This window comes from Centroberyx gerrardi, chromosome 11 (genome assembly GCF_048128805.1).
Source record: "Centroberyx gerrardi isolate f3 chromosome 11, fCenGer3.hap1.cur.20231027, whole genome shotgun sequence".
Classification (NCBI taxonomy): Eukaryota; Metazoa; Chordata; class Actinopteri; order Beryciformes; family Berycidae; genus Centroberyx; species Centroberyx gerrardi.
The window spans coordinates 13577254-13595221 of record NC_136007.1 but is presented as its reverse complement, the minus strand read 5'-3'; the positions used below and the strand labels follow the sequence as shown (position 1 = coordinate 13595221).

The 17968-nt window shown below is 45.8% G+C and overlaps 1 protein-coding gene across 1 annotated transcript in view; it reads left to right on the top strand.

Moving 5' to 3' along the window:
• Positions 1-17748, top strand: part of dchs1b (dachsous cadherin-related 1b) — a 77257-nt gene extending 59509 nt beyond the window's left edge. The window contains exons 10-29 of the mRNA XM_071902818.2: positions 395-491; positions 801-958; positions 3137-3577; positions 3902-4197; positions 4458-4573; positions 6907-7146; positions 7901-8026; positions 8222-8431; positions 9765-10021; positions 10490-10563; positions 10875-11194; positions 11336-11449; positions 11740-11951; positions 12122-12273; positions 12958-13088; positions 13418-13704; positions 14492-14633; positions 14887-15058; positions 15158-15567; positions 15701-17748. Of these exons, the coding sequence (XP_071758919.1) occupies positions 395-491; positions 801-958; positions 3137-3577; positions 3902-4197; positions 4458-4573; positions 6907-7146; positions 7901-8026; positions 8222-8431; positions 9765-10021; positions 10490-10563; positions 10875-11194; positions 11336-11449; positions 11740-11951; positions 12122-12273; positions 12958-13088; positions 13418-13704; positions 14492-14633; positions 14887-15058; positions 15158-15567; positions 15701-17748 (6003 nt within the window). The remainder of the gene's footprint in view (positions 1-394; positions 492-800; positions 959-3136; positions 3578-3901; positions 4198-4457; positions 4574-6906; positions 7147-7900; positions 8027-8221; positions 8432-9764; positions 10022-10489; positions 10564-10874; positions 11195-11335; positions 11450-11739; positions 11952-12121; positions 12274-12957; positions 13089-13417; positions 13705-14491; positions 14634-14886; positions 15059-15157; positions 15568-15700) is intronic.
• The last annotated feature ends 220 nt before the right edge of the window (positions 17749-17968 follow it).

Here is a 17968-nt window from a genome sequence, read left to right as displayed (position 1 = left end):
AGGGTTTCCTAAAATCCAAGGGGTCGTAGAGTTTCCCCAACCCATAGAGAAATGTATTGCTTCAACTGAAGTTAAAACATGAAAATTGGTGTTACAAGGTATTCACATGACAGCAGTGATATGTTGTGTGACCTGCCTGGCCAAATGGCTGACTTGGCTTTGTATGTTTTTTCTCCATAAAATGTAAGTGACAATTTGTGAAAGTTTCTTTTCCAGTTTTGCAGGCTACCAAGTCTTATCCTATGCAGCAGTAACCAACAGTTCTCAGTTTGTTTCCCTCCTAACCCTAAGGAAAAAAAAGATCAAGGACATGGAAAGTGAATGAGAAAGATAATAAGATATCTAGAAAAATGAAATAGGAGGTATATGAATGATGTTCCCTCTTCCATTGTAGGTGATGGAGGGGCTTCAGTCTGGTACAGTCCTGGGGACAGTCACAGCTAAAGACCCCGATGAGGGAGAGAACGGCACCGTCTACTACTCTTTATCAGGTGAGTCTCATTGTAAATCATCTCACAGTTACATTTCTATCGACTGATCTACTTACCTGCCATAGTGTTGAAATTGTCACACGTTTACATGACCCCACAATCGTTAAATTCTGTTTTATTGCTTTTATTGCTTTATTATTACTACTCTTATTGTTTCTACTGTTTTATTGCCTTTATTGCCTATTGTCTTTTATTACCTTTTCTGCTGCAACGCCCTAATTTCCCCAAGGGGGTCAATAAAGTTTCATCCTATCGTCTTATCTCATCATAACGTTGAGCTGATCCCTGTATCCGTTTCATGCTCCGAAGGCTCCAGAGCGGAGCGTTTCTCCCTGAACCCGACCAGCGGCGAGCTGCGAACCTCGTCCCCTCTGAGATGGGCGGAGAGAGCGGAGTACAGCTTCACTGTGACGGCCGCTGACCATGGAGCGCCGGGCCTCAGCTCCACCTGCCAACTACGCATACAGGTATACATATATAATGTGTACACGTTCATATCCTCGTCCCCTCCAGACAAACACACATGTACACGCATATAAAACCCTGATCACGTTGCATCTGTTCACATCATCTCTTACAAACACACACACTTCTTATGTATTTTTGTTGCTTTCTACTCTGACACATTCCTTAGGTTTCAGGCAAATGGAGAGCGAGGCCAAACAGCTGCCCAGAAACCGAAACTGTCATATCTACATATTACCTCAGTCCTTTTGCATTCCTCGCTTCGAGTTCTCAGTCTCCCGAGTAATTTCCTCAAACCGCGCACAAAGTGAACAGTATAACTGTAGACGGAGTTGGAAAAGGAGGCTAAAAAATGAGAGGGAGAGAAACTGAATCTGTGCCTGTAAAAACAAAAGCATCTATCCAATCTAGTGTGTGTTTCCTGCTTCAGAGGTGAGTGGGGTAACCCAAACCCAAGGTGAGAAACCCTGAGCTGCAGGAGGGAGCTGGTCTGGACTGAGTTATTGTTCTGGACTTTCTGCAGGAGGGTCAATCCTGCATATCAACACACAATATCAGGAATTCAACGACAGGAAACAAAAGGGGGAAAAAAGGCGCGCACGGCCTGCCACAGAGGCATTTAGCCAGCGAAGGGTGGTGTCGTGCTTTGACTGCGGAGCTTTGAGCTTAGTGTTTTTTCGTGATTTGATTTCAGAAAGGAAAAGGATGCTAATTACAGTTGGGAGTGCTTGCCTTAGATTTCGCCTGCGCCCTGCTTGTGCGACACTGAGATTAGACAGAGGGGAAACAGGCACCTTGGAATCAAATGTTCCCAGATGAGATTTGATGAGAGCCAGCTGCATCAAATCTCTCTGATCGCACGGAGAGAAAGGGAATACACCACTGTACGGTAGCAGGCAGTGTGATACACACACGCACTCCCCCAGACACAATAAGAGACACACACACACACACACACACACACACACTGTAATGACACATTCAAACACACTCATGAGATAACATTTCCAGATAATGATTTTGAGATAACATTTCACATAGCTGTGGGTAAAGTCAGACACAGGAGTGCAGTTATACACCACAAACACGCATGGGGGAAATGTGAGGAACAAGGGAAAATACAAACAGTCGGGTGTCTTTTCTGCCGGAGTTACTGACACAGTATGGTAAATTATCATATTTTATTCCACCTGTAGTCCTGTCAGCTGGAGGATGAAGCTTTACTACGCCTTAATACTAATTATCCAAATCACTTCCTTCCTCCTCTGCGTTTACCCTTCCCATTCATGTTTAATAAAGCCATTGGAAAGATGTGATTAATAGTAACAGATCTGCGTGACAGACTATGAGGGATGATGTGTGTGTGTGCGTGCGTGGGTGGATACTTGCAATGCTGCCTGCATGAAAGAGCGTGTGTGCATGTGACGATCAAACTAAAGCGCGTTGAAGTCTGCTTATGTTTGCTGTCTTTGCCTGCTCTTTGATCCGTCGGTGCTAGAACAATGGCGAACCCCGAGGCTGTTGTGGAGAGGAGTGACGAAAGCCCCCCAAGCGTACATTTGTTTCCCATCTGACCGGACTGTAGCGTGTGGAGGCTTTGCAGTTATTGCGCTGCATTATTTGAACTGGAATATTTACAGTTTTTCCTCTTTGCGCGGCCATCATTATTTTGTCGCAGGTCACAAGTCCTGACTCTCATCTCGATGCCAAAACGCTACAGTGTCAAGACATTTACTGGAAGGAATGTACATGATCTGTCTTCATGCACAATGAGAATGCCCTATGAGGGTTATTATAGTAATAACAACAAAACAGAAACAGACTACAACCCAAGGCTATGTTTAGGGATGGGCGAGATCAAGAGCCATGTAGTTACATTTTCTGCTTAAGTACCAAAGGAAATCAGATACAGTAACATATACAGTACAACACTGCTTACTGGCCTTGACACATTGCTGCAAACCTGGTTGAAATAATAGTGTTTTCAAATGCTTTCATGGTTTGTTTCGCTCTGCTTAGGTCAATTAAATGTACTTATTCTGTAATTGAAAACTTGCGTGACGCTATCTGAGATGTCCTGATGAGGTCAAACACACCCATGTTATACTCCGAGCAAATTTTAACAAAGGGAAATTATTGGAAACTATTTGGCCCTGATCTGACTGTTTCCCTTCCACCAGGTTCTCAGCTCCTCCAAGTCCAACCCCAAGCCCAACGTGCTCTCCATGACCCTGAACACAGTGGAAGGGGCGCCGCCGGGCTCCATCATTGGCTCCGTCTGCCCACATGACCAGCGTGAATCCACTTTACTGGACGGCCAGGTGACCTACCTGGTGGTGGGCGGGACGGACCGGGACGGGACTTTCATGGTGGACCGTCTAAAGGGAGACGTGTATCTGGTGCGGGAGCTGGACTACGAGAAGGGCTCGAGGTACACGCTCCACATCGAGGTGTCGGATTTCTCCCGGGCGTTTCCCAGCAGCCACCTGGTGCAGCTGGAGATCAACGTGCAGGACAGCAACGACCACACCCCCCAGTTCACCGAAGACCCCGTTACCATCGTGATCCCGGAGAACACCGAGCCTGGGGCTTCGATCTACACCTTCCAGGCCTTGGATCAGGTCAGAAACAGGAATTATTCTCTGCTGAAAATGATTTATAATGTTAACCAATGGCTGAAACTGGTTAGCAGTGTGTATATTTGTGACCAAACGCATTAAACCGAGGCTCATTTAACTTTACAGGAGACCCATTTTACATGAGAAAAAGTTTGATTAAAATGCACGTTTCTGATTCAATAATTAATAATTAGAATAAAATAATGTATTGGTTCATATAATGCAAGATACCATTTTAAATGTTTTTCCATGCTGGATCTCATTTTTTTGAATGAGCAGGGACAAGTGACCATCTAATTCAGACTAATCTGTTTTTCCTTTCCACAGGATGGCAGTGGACCCAACAGTGAGCTGCATTACTCCATTGAGCACCACTGGCCTGACTCGCCTGACTTCCTGACCCTTGACCCCCTCACTGGGGTCCTGACCCTGGGACAGGAGTTAGACCACGAGGCCACGCCCTCCCTGTATCTGGTGGTGCGGGCCACAGACCAGGCCGTGGACCCGTCCCAGCGGCGCTGGGGTTCGGTCACCGCCCGAGTGTTTGTGACAGATGAGAATGACAACGCTCCGGTCTTCAGCTCTCCGTCTGCGGTCAGCGTCATGGAGGACCAGCCAGTAGGGTGGGTGACATGTCCGACTGCAGGCTTGTCTCTGGCTCTGTTTTTGTCTGTCTAGAGCTCCATGAAGAACAAAGTACTTTTCACACATCTCACTTGCTGCTTTAATGGCATTCATTCATCAGCCTGCAAATTTAGAGCATCTAGGGTGCCTGTTCAAAATGAATCAAGTTAATGTGTTTTCATCACGCCGAGCTTCAAAATTAGCAAGTGCTTGTTTTGTTTGTTGCAATCTGACATCGTGTTTATATCTGTGTGGACAGCTTTGTGATTTTGTACGTGATGGCCCGGGATGAAGATGAAGGAGAGAACGGTCGAGTGGCGTACAGAATTCAGGCAGGCAACAGCGGCGGTCGCTTCAGCCTCAACCCCAACACTGGTAAGACTCCTTTGGGTGACACACAACATCTAAAAATATCTATATATGTTACAATGTTATAATATCATAGGCTCCACGGAGACTGTGGATTTCCCATAAATATGCAATTTACACTCTATCAAGGGATAATTGGGGTGAAATTTACCACATCGTTTCTCACGTTTACAATCCTGCATTGATTGATTTAACACAATGGGAGATTTAGTATGAGGCGCTTTTCCGTGGGGTTTTATGATTGATAGATAATCAGCATCCCACCCATAGAAGCCCCTTGGACTAGCAGAACTTTCCAGAAGACCATAATTACCCACTGAAGAGCTCTGCCTACAGGGTCTCAACTGCTAAAACACTCATAACCCTCATAACCTTCTTTACTAGATGATCTTTCAATTCCTTAGAGCAATATTTCACTTGAATGATGCTTTGGTGTTCTTTTCTTGACGGATTTGTTCATGGGAACCGATCTTTATTTGGGCTAGGGACGTGGACGGCCTTTGATATCTTATATATGTGTATGTGAATGTGTAAGTTCTCCATCATGAGCGCTGGGTGTTGTGGGCGTGCACGGCTCTGGCTGGGATGGGATTAAGAGCCATAAGACAGACACTTAATGCAGCTTCCAGATGGAAGAAACTCTTTACTTCATTACTGTCAAGTGCCTGGTGAATTAACAAGGGTTGATATTTCACTTCTGGTTTGTCTCACAGTCTATGTGGTGATAAGCTTAGCGCAGCAATGGTAGGGCCAACAGTTGGTAATAGCTGTAATAGCATATTAGTATTGTATTGGTAAGACATTTAGCAAACCACTGGCTAATGTCGGGGGTTATTATTAGTCAGATTATATTACTAATAGTAACCAAATAGTAATTATATGTCTGCTCTGCCAATATGAAATTTCAGTTGTTTCACTTTACTCCTGCTTTGGTATTTTTATTAACAGCACTGTTATCATATTGTCACTGTCGGGTTGTAACTCCAATTTTAGTGATTTTCATGATTTAACTTCAATTGAAGGACTACATGCTGCTCTATGGGTTGATAAAATACTAGTCTACTCTTGGGTTGATGAAACCTTTTCAAAAACATAGTGGTCAAGCTTAAAAGAAGCCTTTATTTTTTAGTTCCTGAAAAGTTGACATTATAGATACGAGGTTTTCACCCGACAACAGTGATATAGTAGATATCTACAATGCTATACTGCTTGCAGAGGATGATGAAATAGTGACAGGGTTTGCATCAGTCTGCATTGTGACTGACACATAGGAGCTACCATCAACGATAGGTATCCAAACAGCCAGCCGCGCAGAAACATCAGAGCCTCTCCTCCACGGTGCAGCCGCACGGTGGATGGATGTGTGTGTTTGGCATGCTGGGGCCTTTATAAATTACACACCTCTCTCAGGCACCACATGCCAGCTAAACTAGTACACTGCTGTGAATAGTACAAACACACACACACACACACACACACACATTTCATATTTTCACTCACTTTGGCTGACCCTCTCCTTGTAGTTGGGGTGATGACAGGGGCGCGGGGTGTAGAAAGAAAAGGTAGGAGAGTAACTAAAGCCAGAGACTGAGGAGTGGTGGTCTGATTCACAGATTGTATCTCTGAACTAGCCTGATTTACATGGAACACACACACACACACACACACACACACATACACACACAACGGCTTACAGATTTAAAGGCTGACAAGTGATGATGTTTTACAGAGAAAAGAAAAAAACAATATAACCTAATTTTGGGGAAGGTTATAGGTTGATTTGAGTTGGCGACCATATAGTTTCAATTTGTACTAAGGATTCTCTGTTCTCTGGGGGGGATGGGTGTGTGTGTGTGTGTGTGTGTGTGTGTGTGTGTGTTGTGCCGGGGGAGGGGGGGGATGTTGGAGCTCATATGTGCTTTGCATTTAGCGCACATTCAAACATGTACAGTGATAAAGCACCGCAATATATATGCAGATGTACGATCCACATTAAATCTCAAGGCGTGTTCAAAGAGCCAGAATTGAATAGCTGGCGTGAACTAACTGTGGGCTCGCTCTTATTGTGGAAACTCTCATAAAGCAAAGCCGTAATGGTTTTGTTTTTACTGGCCCTCTAGGCATATAAATACCGCTTCTTTCTCAGGTACACAAAATTGCATGTTCACAAAAACAACCTAAACACACACACACACACACACACTTCACGACCCAAAGATTCCAAAATGAAAATGGAGATTTAAGTGGAGTAAGCCATGAGGAAAGCAAAAGACAGTAAAGTCAACATTTTTGTGGAAGGTTCCCATCCATTGCTCATCAAATCCTTTTCTCTCTCATAGGCTCTCTCTCCATCCTCAAAGCCCTAGACCGGGAAGAGCAGGAAGTGTTCAATCTGACCATTGTAGCAGAGGATCATGGGATACCCCAGCTTTCCACCTCTCAGGTGCTGTGCGTTCAGGTGATCGATGTGAACGACGAAGCTCCGGTGTTCCAGTGGGCCGAGTTTGAGACCCAGGTGATGGAAAACAAAGGACCAGGAACCACGGTGTTGACGGTCACCGCCACTGACCGTGACCAAGGTCAGTTTAATTATGTTCATACAGTAGGTGTGTTTATAGTGCTGAGCTGGGATCAAGCCTATGGACTCCTTACATACATTTACTTTAAAAACACCTTTTCATGTCAGCAAATAGTGGCTTAACACTTAAGGAAGAGCAAAGATTTTCCACAGATTTTCAGCAAAATGAATGCCACAAAAAATGAAAGAAAAGTCTGCAGATTCCCTATGAGCCTGCACAGGCAGACGTCTGGACAGGCATTTGTGTCTGTTGGCCAGTAGGAATTATTCCAGGATGAAGTCAGCATTATACTAAGCATCAAAAGAACAAGAGAAGTTCTTATGATTTAATCCAGGAAGAATTAGTAAAGTAAACAGGTACAGTTGCTATAAACGTGCCTCAACTACCATGCAGCCATCAATTCACTGTCGGATTTAAGTAGGAGAGTGAGAGAATGGAACAAGAGAGAGAAGTTAATGGGTGAGGAGCCAAGTCACAACACAGCAAACCACAAGCTCATCTGCTAATGAAAATTTGTGGTTTCAGTGGCCAACCACAACCAGATATTTTTAACATGGGGGTTTTGTTAACACTGTTGCTAGTGGATTCATTTCTGTACATTGGATATTATTTTGCCTCATTTACAGATTTTGTAAAATGTACTGAACACAGCATACCACGCTTTCCTGATGTGAGTGTAGCTGTCTCTACAAAGGTAAAGAGTAGCCATTTTACAGACAGCCTTTATCTGTGTCTTTTTTGTGTTTCTATCCAGGTTCTAATGGCCAGGTGACCTATGGAGGAGTGACGGAGGAAGGCTTCGTCATCAACCCAGCGACAGGCGTCATCACCACCACCAAGGAACTGGACAAAGAACTACAGGACCATTACACACTCACTGGTACTGCAATATCCACTGTCCTGCACGGCTTTATTTGACCTATAATAACCCTTCTAACCTCATATCCGCTTATTATCCTATTACCTCCTGTAGATCACTTTCTAGTTTTCTTGTGTCGATTCCAACAAATAGTAGAACTTTTCATTTTTGTAGCCCTTACATCCCATCAACCTACTAATCCCCATCTCTTCCCAGTCTATGCCAGGGACGGAGGGCTGCCTCCCAACTTTGCCAAGGCGGTGGTGCGTGTGGAGGTGCAGGATGAGAATGACAATGCCCCGGTCTTTGCCAAGCCCTGGTACGGGCTGGAGGTGCCAGAGAACCAGGTCTCTGTGGAGCTTTGCTTTCTCAAGGCCACAGACCCCGACTCAGGCTCTAGCGGAGAGCTGGAGTACAGGATCACTGGTAAGTAACAGCTGTTGTGTGTCAAGCATTTCGTAAGTATGGGTTTTAAAAAGCCTGTCCAGTGGCATCACTGTCACATACTAAAAAGATACAATCTACTTAGCCATGAGAGCTTTACTCATTTTTGTTTTCTCAGATTAGTTTTCAAATGTATCAACAGTCGAGCCCCAGAGCCTCTTTCCAGATATATCCAAAGACAAGACAGTAACAGAGTAACTAGGAGCATGGTGAATGGCAACTGTAAAATACCACATCGTAGATCTAAATTTGGACAATCAGCTTTCTCCATAAAGGGCTGTCAACTCTGGAACACATTACCAACTGAAATCAAATTAATTCCAGATATAAAATCTTTTACAACAAAGGTTAAGTGCTGGCTAAAAGCAAACCAGAGCTGTACTCATTTTTAGCTAATTGTACTCTAAATTACTATTGGTGTATTGGTGTATTGTGGTATGTGTATTGTGGTATGTGTATTTTATTGTATTTCCATATCTGTAGTGTATTGTGGTTTTATGATACTGAAAGCTGTATATTTTAATTACACTGTACATGTAAAAGCCCAACTAGGGACAAGAGTTGAAAATTAGCAATAGCTATAAACTCTCTGTGCAGCACATCAGTTTCATGCTCTGTTTTGGAACGTCGTCCCTATCAAATAAAATTCAAATAAATAATGGAGAGTTTTAGTTTCCTATGGTGGGCTAAATGCTGTTTCAGAGGCTTTTCTACCACCCTGGAAATAATTATGTTCTGGGAGAAACACTGAATCCTTTTTGGCATGAAAATTTAAAAATTATCAACACAAAATATTGGCTATCGGCAGCTTCAATCCAAAAATGTCCCTATCAGTATTGGCCTTCAAAAGCCCTTAGCAGTCAAACCCTAGTGTGTATGTATGTATATATGAGTCTGTGATGATTACGACTGATGCACACACAACTATCATCAGACTTGCGTGAAGCATTGTTAGAGGATGATGATCTCTGAAGTTATAATGACAGGAATTCATTTGGTCTCCCCCAGTGGAGAACAGATACAGACAGCATTTAAACTGATGCATTCTTGCGAACTGTACTGTGTTCCCTCCGTATGCAAGATCAAATCTGCACACAGCTACTCCAGGCTTCCTCCAGACATTGTTCTGTCTTGTTTCACAAATAGTGCACTCCATCTGGGGCACATTCAGATTCAGATTCATTGACTTAAGTGCAGAGTATGCACAGACCGTCTCCTTTCTGCACACTCATACACAGCTTCATCTCACACAGAAGTCTACTGAATTTTTAAGGATTTTTTTTCTACTTCTGCCCCGTAAACTCCTTCCTCCCAGCTGGGGACCCTGACGGAGACTTCCAGCTGCAGGCCGGCACAGGAGCCCTGTCCACCTCCCGCGCCCTGGACCGGGAGCGGAGGGCCGGATACACCCTGGAGGTGGTGGCCACGGACCGGGGCAGCCCCGCTCTCAGCACCATGGTCACGGTGGAGGTCAGAGTGCTGGATGTCAACGACAACAGCCCCGTCTTTAGCAGCAGCAGCTACTCCGTGGATGTGTCAGAGGATGCTGCAGAGGGATCTCAAGTGCTGCAGGTAGGCTGGAATGGGAAATAAAATACTTTTAAGTGAAGACAGTGTGTGGGAGTCTACAGATTTAAACAGTTTGAATCATGAAATTCATATTGAATAGCTGGTAAAGGAAGGAAATTAATATGATTGAAGAGTAACGGTTCCACAAAATCGCATTTCTTCACATTCGACTTTATCCACCTCCTCCGACGCACCTGGCACATACACATGGTTGTGCAAAGATTACCTTTTTAGATCATTCAAACTGTTTAAAATACAGAGAACCCAGTCTAGTAAAGAGTTACCCCGGCTATCAACCATTCACTTGTTACATACAAATCTTTTAAACTACCTTATTTTTTTTTTGTTATGTGCTACTAGCAATCATTTTCTAACAGAAGTCACTTTTTAACATTGTGGATATCACATTTTGGAGCTAAGGTCTTCATGTGTAAAATAACACTCATGTCCCAATACTTTGTCTGTTTCCAGGTGACAGCCACAGATGCTGATGAGGATCTGAATGGGAAGGTTCTCTACTTTCTGAGCCAAGAGGCACACGGAGCGTTCACCGTGGATGAGAGCACCGGGCGCATCACCATATCAGCACCTCTCGACCGGGAGAGACGGGCGTCGTACAGCTTCCAGGTGTTCGCCGTTGACCTTTCACCCGCTGCACCCAGAAACACTTCTGCTCAGGTAAAAGACAGTGAGTGGTAGGCATTGATTAGGGATGATGAGAAAATGTTCCCAAAAAAATTTGCTCTTAACCCCTCCCTCCTGTGCCCCCTCCCTTCCAGGTTACAGTCACCATCCTGGACGTCAACGACAACGCTCCCTTCTTCATCCAGGACCCGCTGGTCATCGAAGTCTCCAGCAGCCGCTCCCAGCGCGTCCTGGCCACCATGAGGGCCGAGGACAAGGACTTCGGGGCCAATGGTTCTGTGTTTTACCGCTTCGCCGCCCCGGTGAAGGGCTTCAGCATCAACTCCCTGACCGGGGAGATCCAGGCCACCGAGCCGCTGAGCGGTCTGACCCAGACTCAGAGGACCCTGATCGTGGAGGCCATGGACCAGGGCAGCCCGGCCCAGTCCTCCCAGGGGGTGGTGGTGATCTTCGTGAAGGAGGTGGAGTACAACGGCATCCGCTTCTCTCGGAACGCCAGAGACGTCAGCATACAGGAGAACGCTGCCAAAGGTCTGACATCAATACAGTATTCATAAAGATTACAATAATTATATCAGCTACTCTGGATCTTTATACACTTTGAAGATCCCTCTGCTATCAGAGTTTAGGATCATAAAGGAATATTTTCTGTGCCCCATTTCCCAAACACAGGCACAGCTGTGGCCCAGGCCCAAGCCCAGCACCCAGATGGCACTCGTAGGGGAATCAGCTATAGCCTCTTCAGTGGCAACAGAAAGCAGGCCTTCAGCATCAGCTCCTCAACAGGTGCGACTCACAACAAAAACTCAATAGTGTCATTCAAATAATATTTCCCATAAAATGTGAATTTAAGTTTAAGATTAATATAGAGAAGTGGATTAAAATGTAAGTTTTATCTTTGTTTTTATGTCCATTTTGTTTATATACGGTATGTTTGTTTTAACTTGCTTTTACTGTTTTTGTATCTCTGCCACTTTTCTGCTATGTGAAGCACTTTGTAACAGTGTGTTTTAAAAAGTGCTATAATAAAAAAAGCTTTACTTACTTACTTCCTATCTTTCTTCCATGTCTCCCAGGTGAGATCTGGGTGCAGAGCTCCAGGGGGCTGGATTTTGAGGACACCCCCCGACTCCGTCTAGTGGTGAAGGCTGAAACTGTGTCCTCCACTTCTTTCATGGCTGTCAACCTGATCCTGCAGGATGTCAATGACAACCTCCCTCGCTTCCAGCTGCAGAATTATGTGGCCTACATGAGAGAGGCACAGGGATATGAAATGCCTATCATACAGGTATCGATTATGCATGATTTCAACATGTAGAAACTGCAGAATGTATGATGCAAACGCACACAGATATTTGGTTCCACTGGAACATGGGTCTTGGAACTTATATATTGCAATGCGGAAAAATAAATACTCACCATTCCCCCTTTTCTTCTCTCCCCTCCGTCTCCCCCCAGGTGGTTGCTGAGGATGTGGATCAGGGCCAGAATGGTCAGGTGACCTACTCCATCCAGACATCAGGCATGAGCGGCCTGTTCAAGATCGACCCGGTGACAGGAAGCATCACCACAGCGGCCATCATGGACCGTGAGATCTGGACCCAGACCAAGTGAGAACAGATCTGTGGTTGCCTGAACCTAACCGAGAACTTTTTTATTTGCATGTCTTGAGGATGGATATATCCTTTGCATATAGTAAATGCATGACACAGCGGTTTTAGTTATACAGAAAAAGTGCATTATGTTTACGTGCAGGTAAACATGTACAGAAGACAAAAGGCAGACATAGCACATGTGTCATGAATCTCTTTCACTCAGCTATTTTGTGTTTAGATAGCTGGTGAGGTTGATAGGTTGTACTGAAAAGACACGCATCATTGCAAACAGATATCTGCATGCCAGATGGATCAGATAGCCAAGCTGCAATTTCAAACCCTGTAAATCAACCGCTGTTTACTGCGACATTTTCATATCGTTCCATGTGTTGCTTTCCCAACAATGCATTGGTCATTGCTTTGTTTGGATATATATCAACATGTAAGTCAAAAAGTGCATCAAACTGCTTGACTATTTAATGTATTGTATTTCCCAAAGGATAATACGTCATTCTATATATGTCAAAGTGTTTTCCTTTGCCCATTTTTCAGTGGGAGAGAGGAGAGATATATATAACTCTTCTCTTATCCTCGCCGCTCTGAAGTTCCCTTTGAACTTTTGTAATTACATGGAGGCAATAACAGAAGAAAGAAGTTTTCTCAGAAAGCAATATTGATTTTTGTTTTGCCTGCCCACAGGTTAGTAGTCACGGCAACTGACAGAGGCAGTCCACGATTGGCTGGTTCAGCCACATTGACAGTGATCATTGTCGACCAGAATGACAACAGTCCGACTATTCCCTTGCCCCAGGAGATCCGCATCCCAGAGAGTAAGTACACAACACTTTCACTTCCAGGACTTTTGTTCTCCCTTTGCCATATACCAAATGCATTCAATTTACATAACAGACATTTTTGACTGAACAAATACCCTGTCCAGGTCTGATGATGTACAGTTGTTCACCAGGGTCACGAAAACAACCCTAACTCTTAGCTTTAGTTCTGATGTAGCAATATAACCTACTATAAATTGAAACAGACTAAGTTAATAGCTTGACAATTACAAAAGCCAGCCAGAGGAAAGAAATTCCACGCTCTTTTATCTACAGAAAGTTAAATGTAACTAACACTTCTATCTATCTCTTTCTCTGTCTGTCAGACACACTGATTGGCACAGAGATCACCCTGGTGACCGGTAACGATGTAGACTCCAGTCCTGCCCTCTCCTACTCCTTGCAGCTGGACCCATCTGCTTTAGGCAGGTTTGGGATCCACCGCTACAGTGGAGGGGTGTCCCTCACTGCCCCGCTGGACTTTGAGGAGAAGACCTGGTACACCCTGACTGTCAGAGCGACAGACAGCCAGCACCAGACTGAGGCTAACATTACCATATTGGTGGAGGATATCAATGACAATGCACCTACCTTCACCCAAGATCTCTATCAGGTAGCATGTCCTGTCAATCAGTTTACTTCACTATTCATCATCAACACATCACATACACTCACTGTACCCAACTGCTACATTTGCGCTATTGACATAATAGTTTATGATTTTAGAAGATTGTTTCACACAAAATAACAAATATACCTTCAAATACAGATGCGTGATATTTATTCCTGTCTTGCTTTTTGCTTGCGTATGTTTTACTGAAGTACAGCGTAGGAAGAAATCTGACTGGTCCATTGCAGAGCACTTGCAGTGTGTGTGTAAATGCACCCCCCCCCAAAAAAAAACAAAAACAAAAGTGTGTTTAACTTCCCAAGGTCTTCACACCTTGTTAAGTGTGATAGGGAAATACATTTACTTCAGAAGCTATTTCTTTCCAACAGTCTGCTTCATGATGAAAGAAAAAAAAGAATGCACTTGTAGTCATGTACACATATTGCAGAAACACACATGCACTCACTCACATACAAACACACACACACACATACCCACACACGCAGTGGGGGTGATAAAAGTTAACTGCCTAATCTTGACTGGGGAAAAGTTGCAAAGATGAACTTGTAATATTTACTGCTCAGTCTCAGGAAATGACCTCAACATTAGCACAGGCTCAGGAAAACAGGAACTAAGATATAAAACGCAATTTTCCGCTCTATGAGTTTACAGCAAGCTGACCTCCCCACCATCAGTTTTGGTAATTTGAGTATTAATGTGTTCTGTTGTTGGCTAGTGTTTTTCTTTTGTCATGACACTCAAGTTGTTGTTGTTTTTTTTTGCACCCCAGGTAACTCTGCCTGAGCACACTCCACCGGGAAGTGCTGTTGTCACGGTAACAGCAACTGACAGAGACTCTGGAGAGAATGGAAAGGTCACCTACAGAGTGATGTCATCAACCCAGGAGGGCTTCTTCATTGACCCGAGCAACGGTACATAGACTTGGCTCTCTTTCGTACTGCTAGACTCATTAAATTAACTGCAGAGACACCACATCTCAGAATGGAAATCCTGAAACATTTTAGCTCACTCTTTCATTTTCCCATGCTAGTCGAGACATGCATGAACACAAATATGCCTTTGTGAAGGTTAATGCGGTATCTGATATAGTTCATCTAAATGTTGACAGGTTAAATATGTTGTGATGTCTGTGTCTGACTCCCTCTCACTGCCTTCCATATCCAGGAACCCTGTTCATCAATCAGAGAGCTGAGTTTGACCCTGAGCGTCCGTCAGTCAGTATTGTCATTGAGGCTCGGGACGGAGGCTCCCCTATGCTCTCCTCCCTTACCACTGTCCAGGTCCAAATCTCTGATGTCAATGACAACGCTCCTGTGTTCCACCAGTCAGAGTACAGGTCAGTCTACGTTCAGCAGAATTTGGATTCCAGTGAAAAATAAATCTTGTAACAGTAACTGTCTTTATATGTGTAATGACTGTTCTCTTCTATTTCCAGGGCTACGGTTTCTGAGGACACCATCCCAGGAGCTACAATTCTGACTCTTGAGGCGTTTGACAGTGACCTATCCCGCGAAAACTGCGGCTTCGACTTTGCCATCGCCAGCGGGAACGAAGGGAATGCATTCCAGATCGAGAGCAGTGTGCGCTTCCTGGAGGGGCGGGGCTTTCAAACTGTCGGGACGCTGCTACTGGCCGAGGGGCTTGACTTTGAAGCCAAGCCGCTCTACAATCTCACCGTGGTGGTGTCAGACCGTGGTGTGCCGCAGCGGAGCTCTAGTGTTGCCGCGGTGATAACTATTGGTGATGTGAATGATAACCCACCAGTGTTCAGCAGAGCGGATTACACTGTGTCACTGAGCGAGGGGGCTGCCGCTGGGACTGAGATCATACGACTGACTGCCACAGGTGAGAAAAAAGGGATTCTCACTTTGTCCATCCATCTTTCTGTGTCTCTCCCTCTCTCTCTATTTCTGACTCTTTCTCTTTCTTACTTTCTCTCTCTCAGTTAATTAATGGTACTCTGTTTTCCTTTTGACAGACCCAGACTCAACTCCCAACGCTGAGGTCCAGTACACTATCAGCTCTGGTGATGAAGTGGACTTGTTTACTGTGGACCAATGGACCGGAGCCTTGCGGCTTCAGCGACCGCTCGACCGTGAGCACCGGTCTGCCCATATTGTCATCATCCAGGCCACAGATGGCCAGGGCCACTTTGCCCTGGCTCCAGTCACGGTTGAGGTGAAAGATGTAAATGACAATCATCCGTTCTTCCCTGTGGAAATTCTAACAGCCAGTATCAGAGAGAACCAGCCAGCAAACTCAGCGGTGACTGTCCTCCACGCTATAGACCATGACACGGGGGTTTTCGGCCAGCTGAAGTACTACATAGTAGAGCGGTCTGGGACAGGAAAAGAGAGCTTTGCTGTGGACCAGAACTCAGGAGAACTCAGAGCCAAAATGTCCTTTGACTTTGAGAAGGTCAACTCTTTTAACTTTGTTGCGTTGGCGGTGGACTCAGGCAACCACTCAGCCACTGTGACTGTACAGGTGTTCATCACAGGTGAGGATGAGTATGACCCGCTCTTCACATCCTCTGGTTTCTCCTTCGAAGTTCCAGAGGGAGCCAAGAAGGGCCAGAGCATCGGCCAGGTCCAGGCCAATGATGAGGATGGAGGGGTGGATGGTATCGTGCTCTATTCTCTTCCCACCATCTCTCCATACTTCGAGGTGAACAAAACCACTGGGGTGATCTTGCTCAAGATGGACAGTTCAGGCAGCAGTAGTGGCAGTGGCTCAGGCCGGACCAAGCGGGAAACCAGGCTGATGACCCTGGATGTGACGGCTCACAGCCCCCTGGATACATCTCGCACCACTACAGCCCAGATCTCCATTGACGTCACCAACACCAACTTTGGCCTCGCTGCTGACGTCAATATCCTGCTGATTAGCATCATTGCCGTGTCCCTTGGGGTCATCGTATTGCTTGTGGTCATGGCCGTGGTGGTGTTCCTCGTCAAGTCACGCAGGAGGAAGAAAGCCCAGGATGCAGGGAACAGAACCGTTGCCTCAGGAACTGCCCTCCAGAAACTGGATGAATCCAAGTCAGGCCCAGGGGGAGAGAGGATCTACCACCAGACCTTGCCGGGCTATGCTGGAGATCAAGGTGGGGCAGGCGGGGGTCCCTACACCAGAGGGGGCTCTCTGGACCCGTCTCACTCCAGTGGGAGAGGATCGGCTGAGGCAGCGGAGGATGATGAGATCAGGATGATAAATGAATACCCCCGAGTCGCCTCCATCACCTCATCCATGCAGGAGCACATCTCCGCCAGAGGGCCAGACTCAGGAATCCAGCAGGATGCTGACCAGCTCTCTGATATCTCCTGTGAGCCTGCAGCCTTGGAGGGCAGCACCTGGTTCAAAGGAAAGAAACTGGGAGGCAGTCTCAGTGGGACCTTGCTCTCTGGCCAGCTCCCGGTCTACAGGGATGAGGGAGGTGGGTACCTGGGAGTAGGCCGCGGTCTCAACATTTCCCTGCCCAAGGATTACGCCTTCCCTGAGGATGGTAAACCTTCAGTGGATGGCTCCCTCACAGCTATCGTTGCCAGTGACGAGGAGCTGCGTGGAAGCTATAACTGGGATTACCTGCTCAACTGGTGCCCTCAGTTCCAGCCTCTAGCTAACGTCTTCACAGAGATCGCCAGGCTGAAAGATGAAACAGCCCAGGCGAGCCAGAACCCACGCCAGCCCTTCCAGCCCAAGCCCAAAATGGATCCCAAACCTAGAATTGACCCTCCGCCACTCATCACAGCGGTGGCCCACCCAGGGGCCATGTCAGTTCCCCCTAAGGTCCCTGTGATTGGACGGACATTCCCCCACTTGGCCTCACTCCGCAGGTCCCCTATCAGTCATGAGGGCTCTATCTCCTCAGCAGCCATGTCCCCTAGCTTCTCCCCCTCTCTCTCCCCGCTGGCAGCTCGATCACCAGCCGTTTCTCCCTTCGGAGTCAACCAGGGCCCCTCAGCATCCATGATCAGCACCAGGGAGCCCTCGTTGGACCAGAGCCCCGACCATGAGATGAGGATATGAGAGCAAAGTTTAGAAACAATTTGAGGAAAAAAATATGGCAGACAACCTGAATGAAGCATGATAGAAGGGGGCTGTGCTTTTTCATGGAAGGAGCAAGTGAAGGTGTCAGTTTTATTGTCTTTCTCAGAAATACTACGAGAAAGTTTTTAGCATAAGAATGACACTCTCACAAATCTCCAAATAGTGACATTTGTTTCCATAGAAGTATGGCTGACCACGT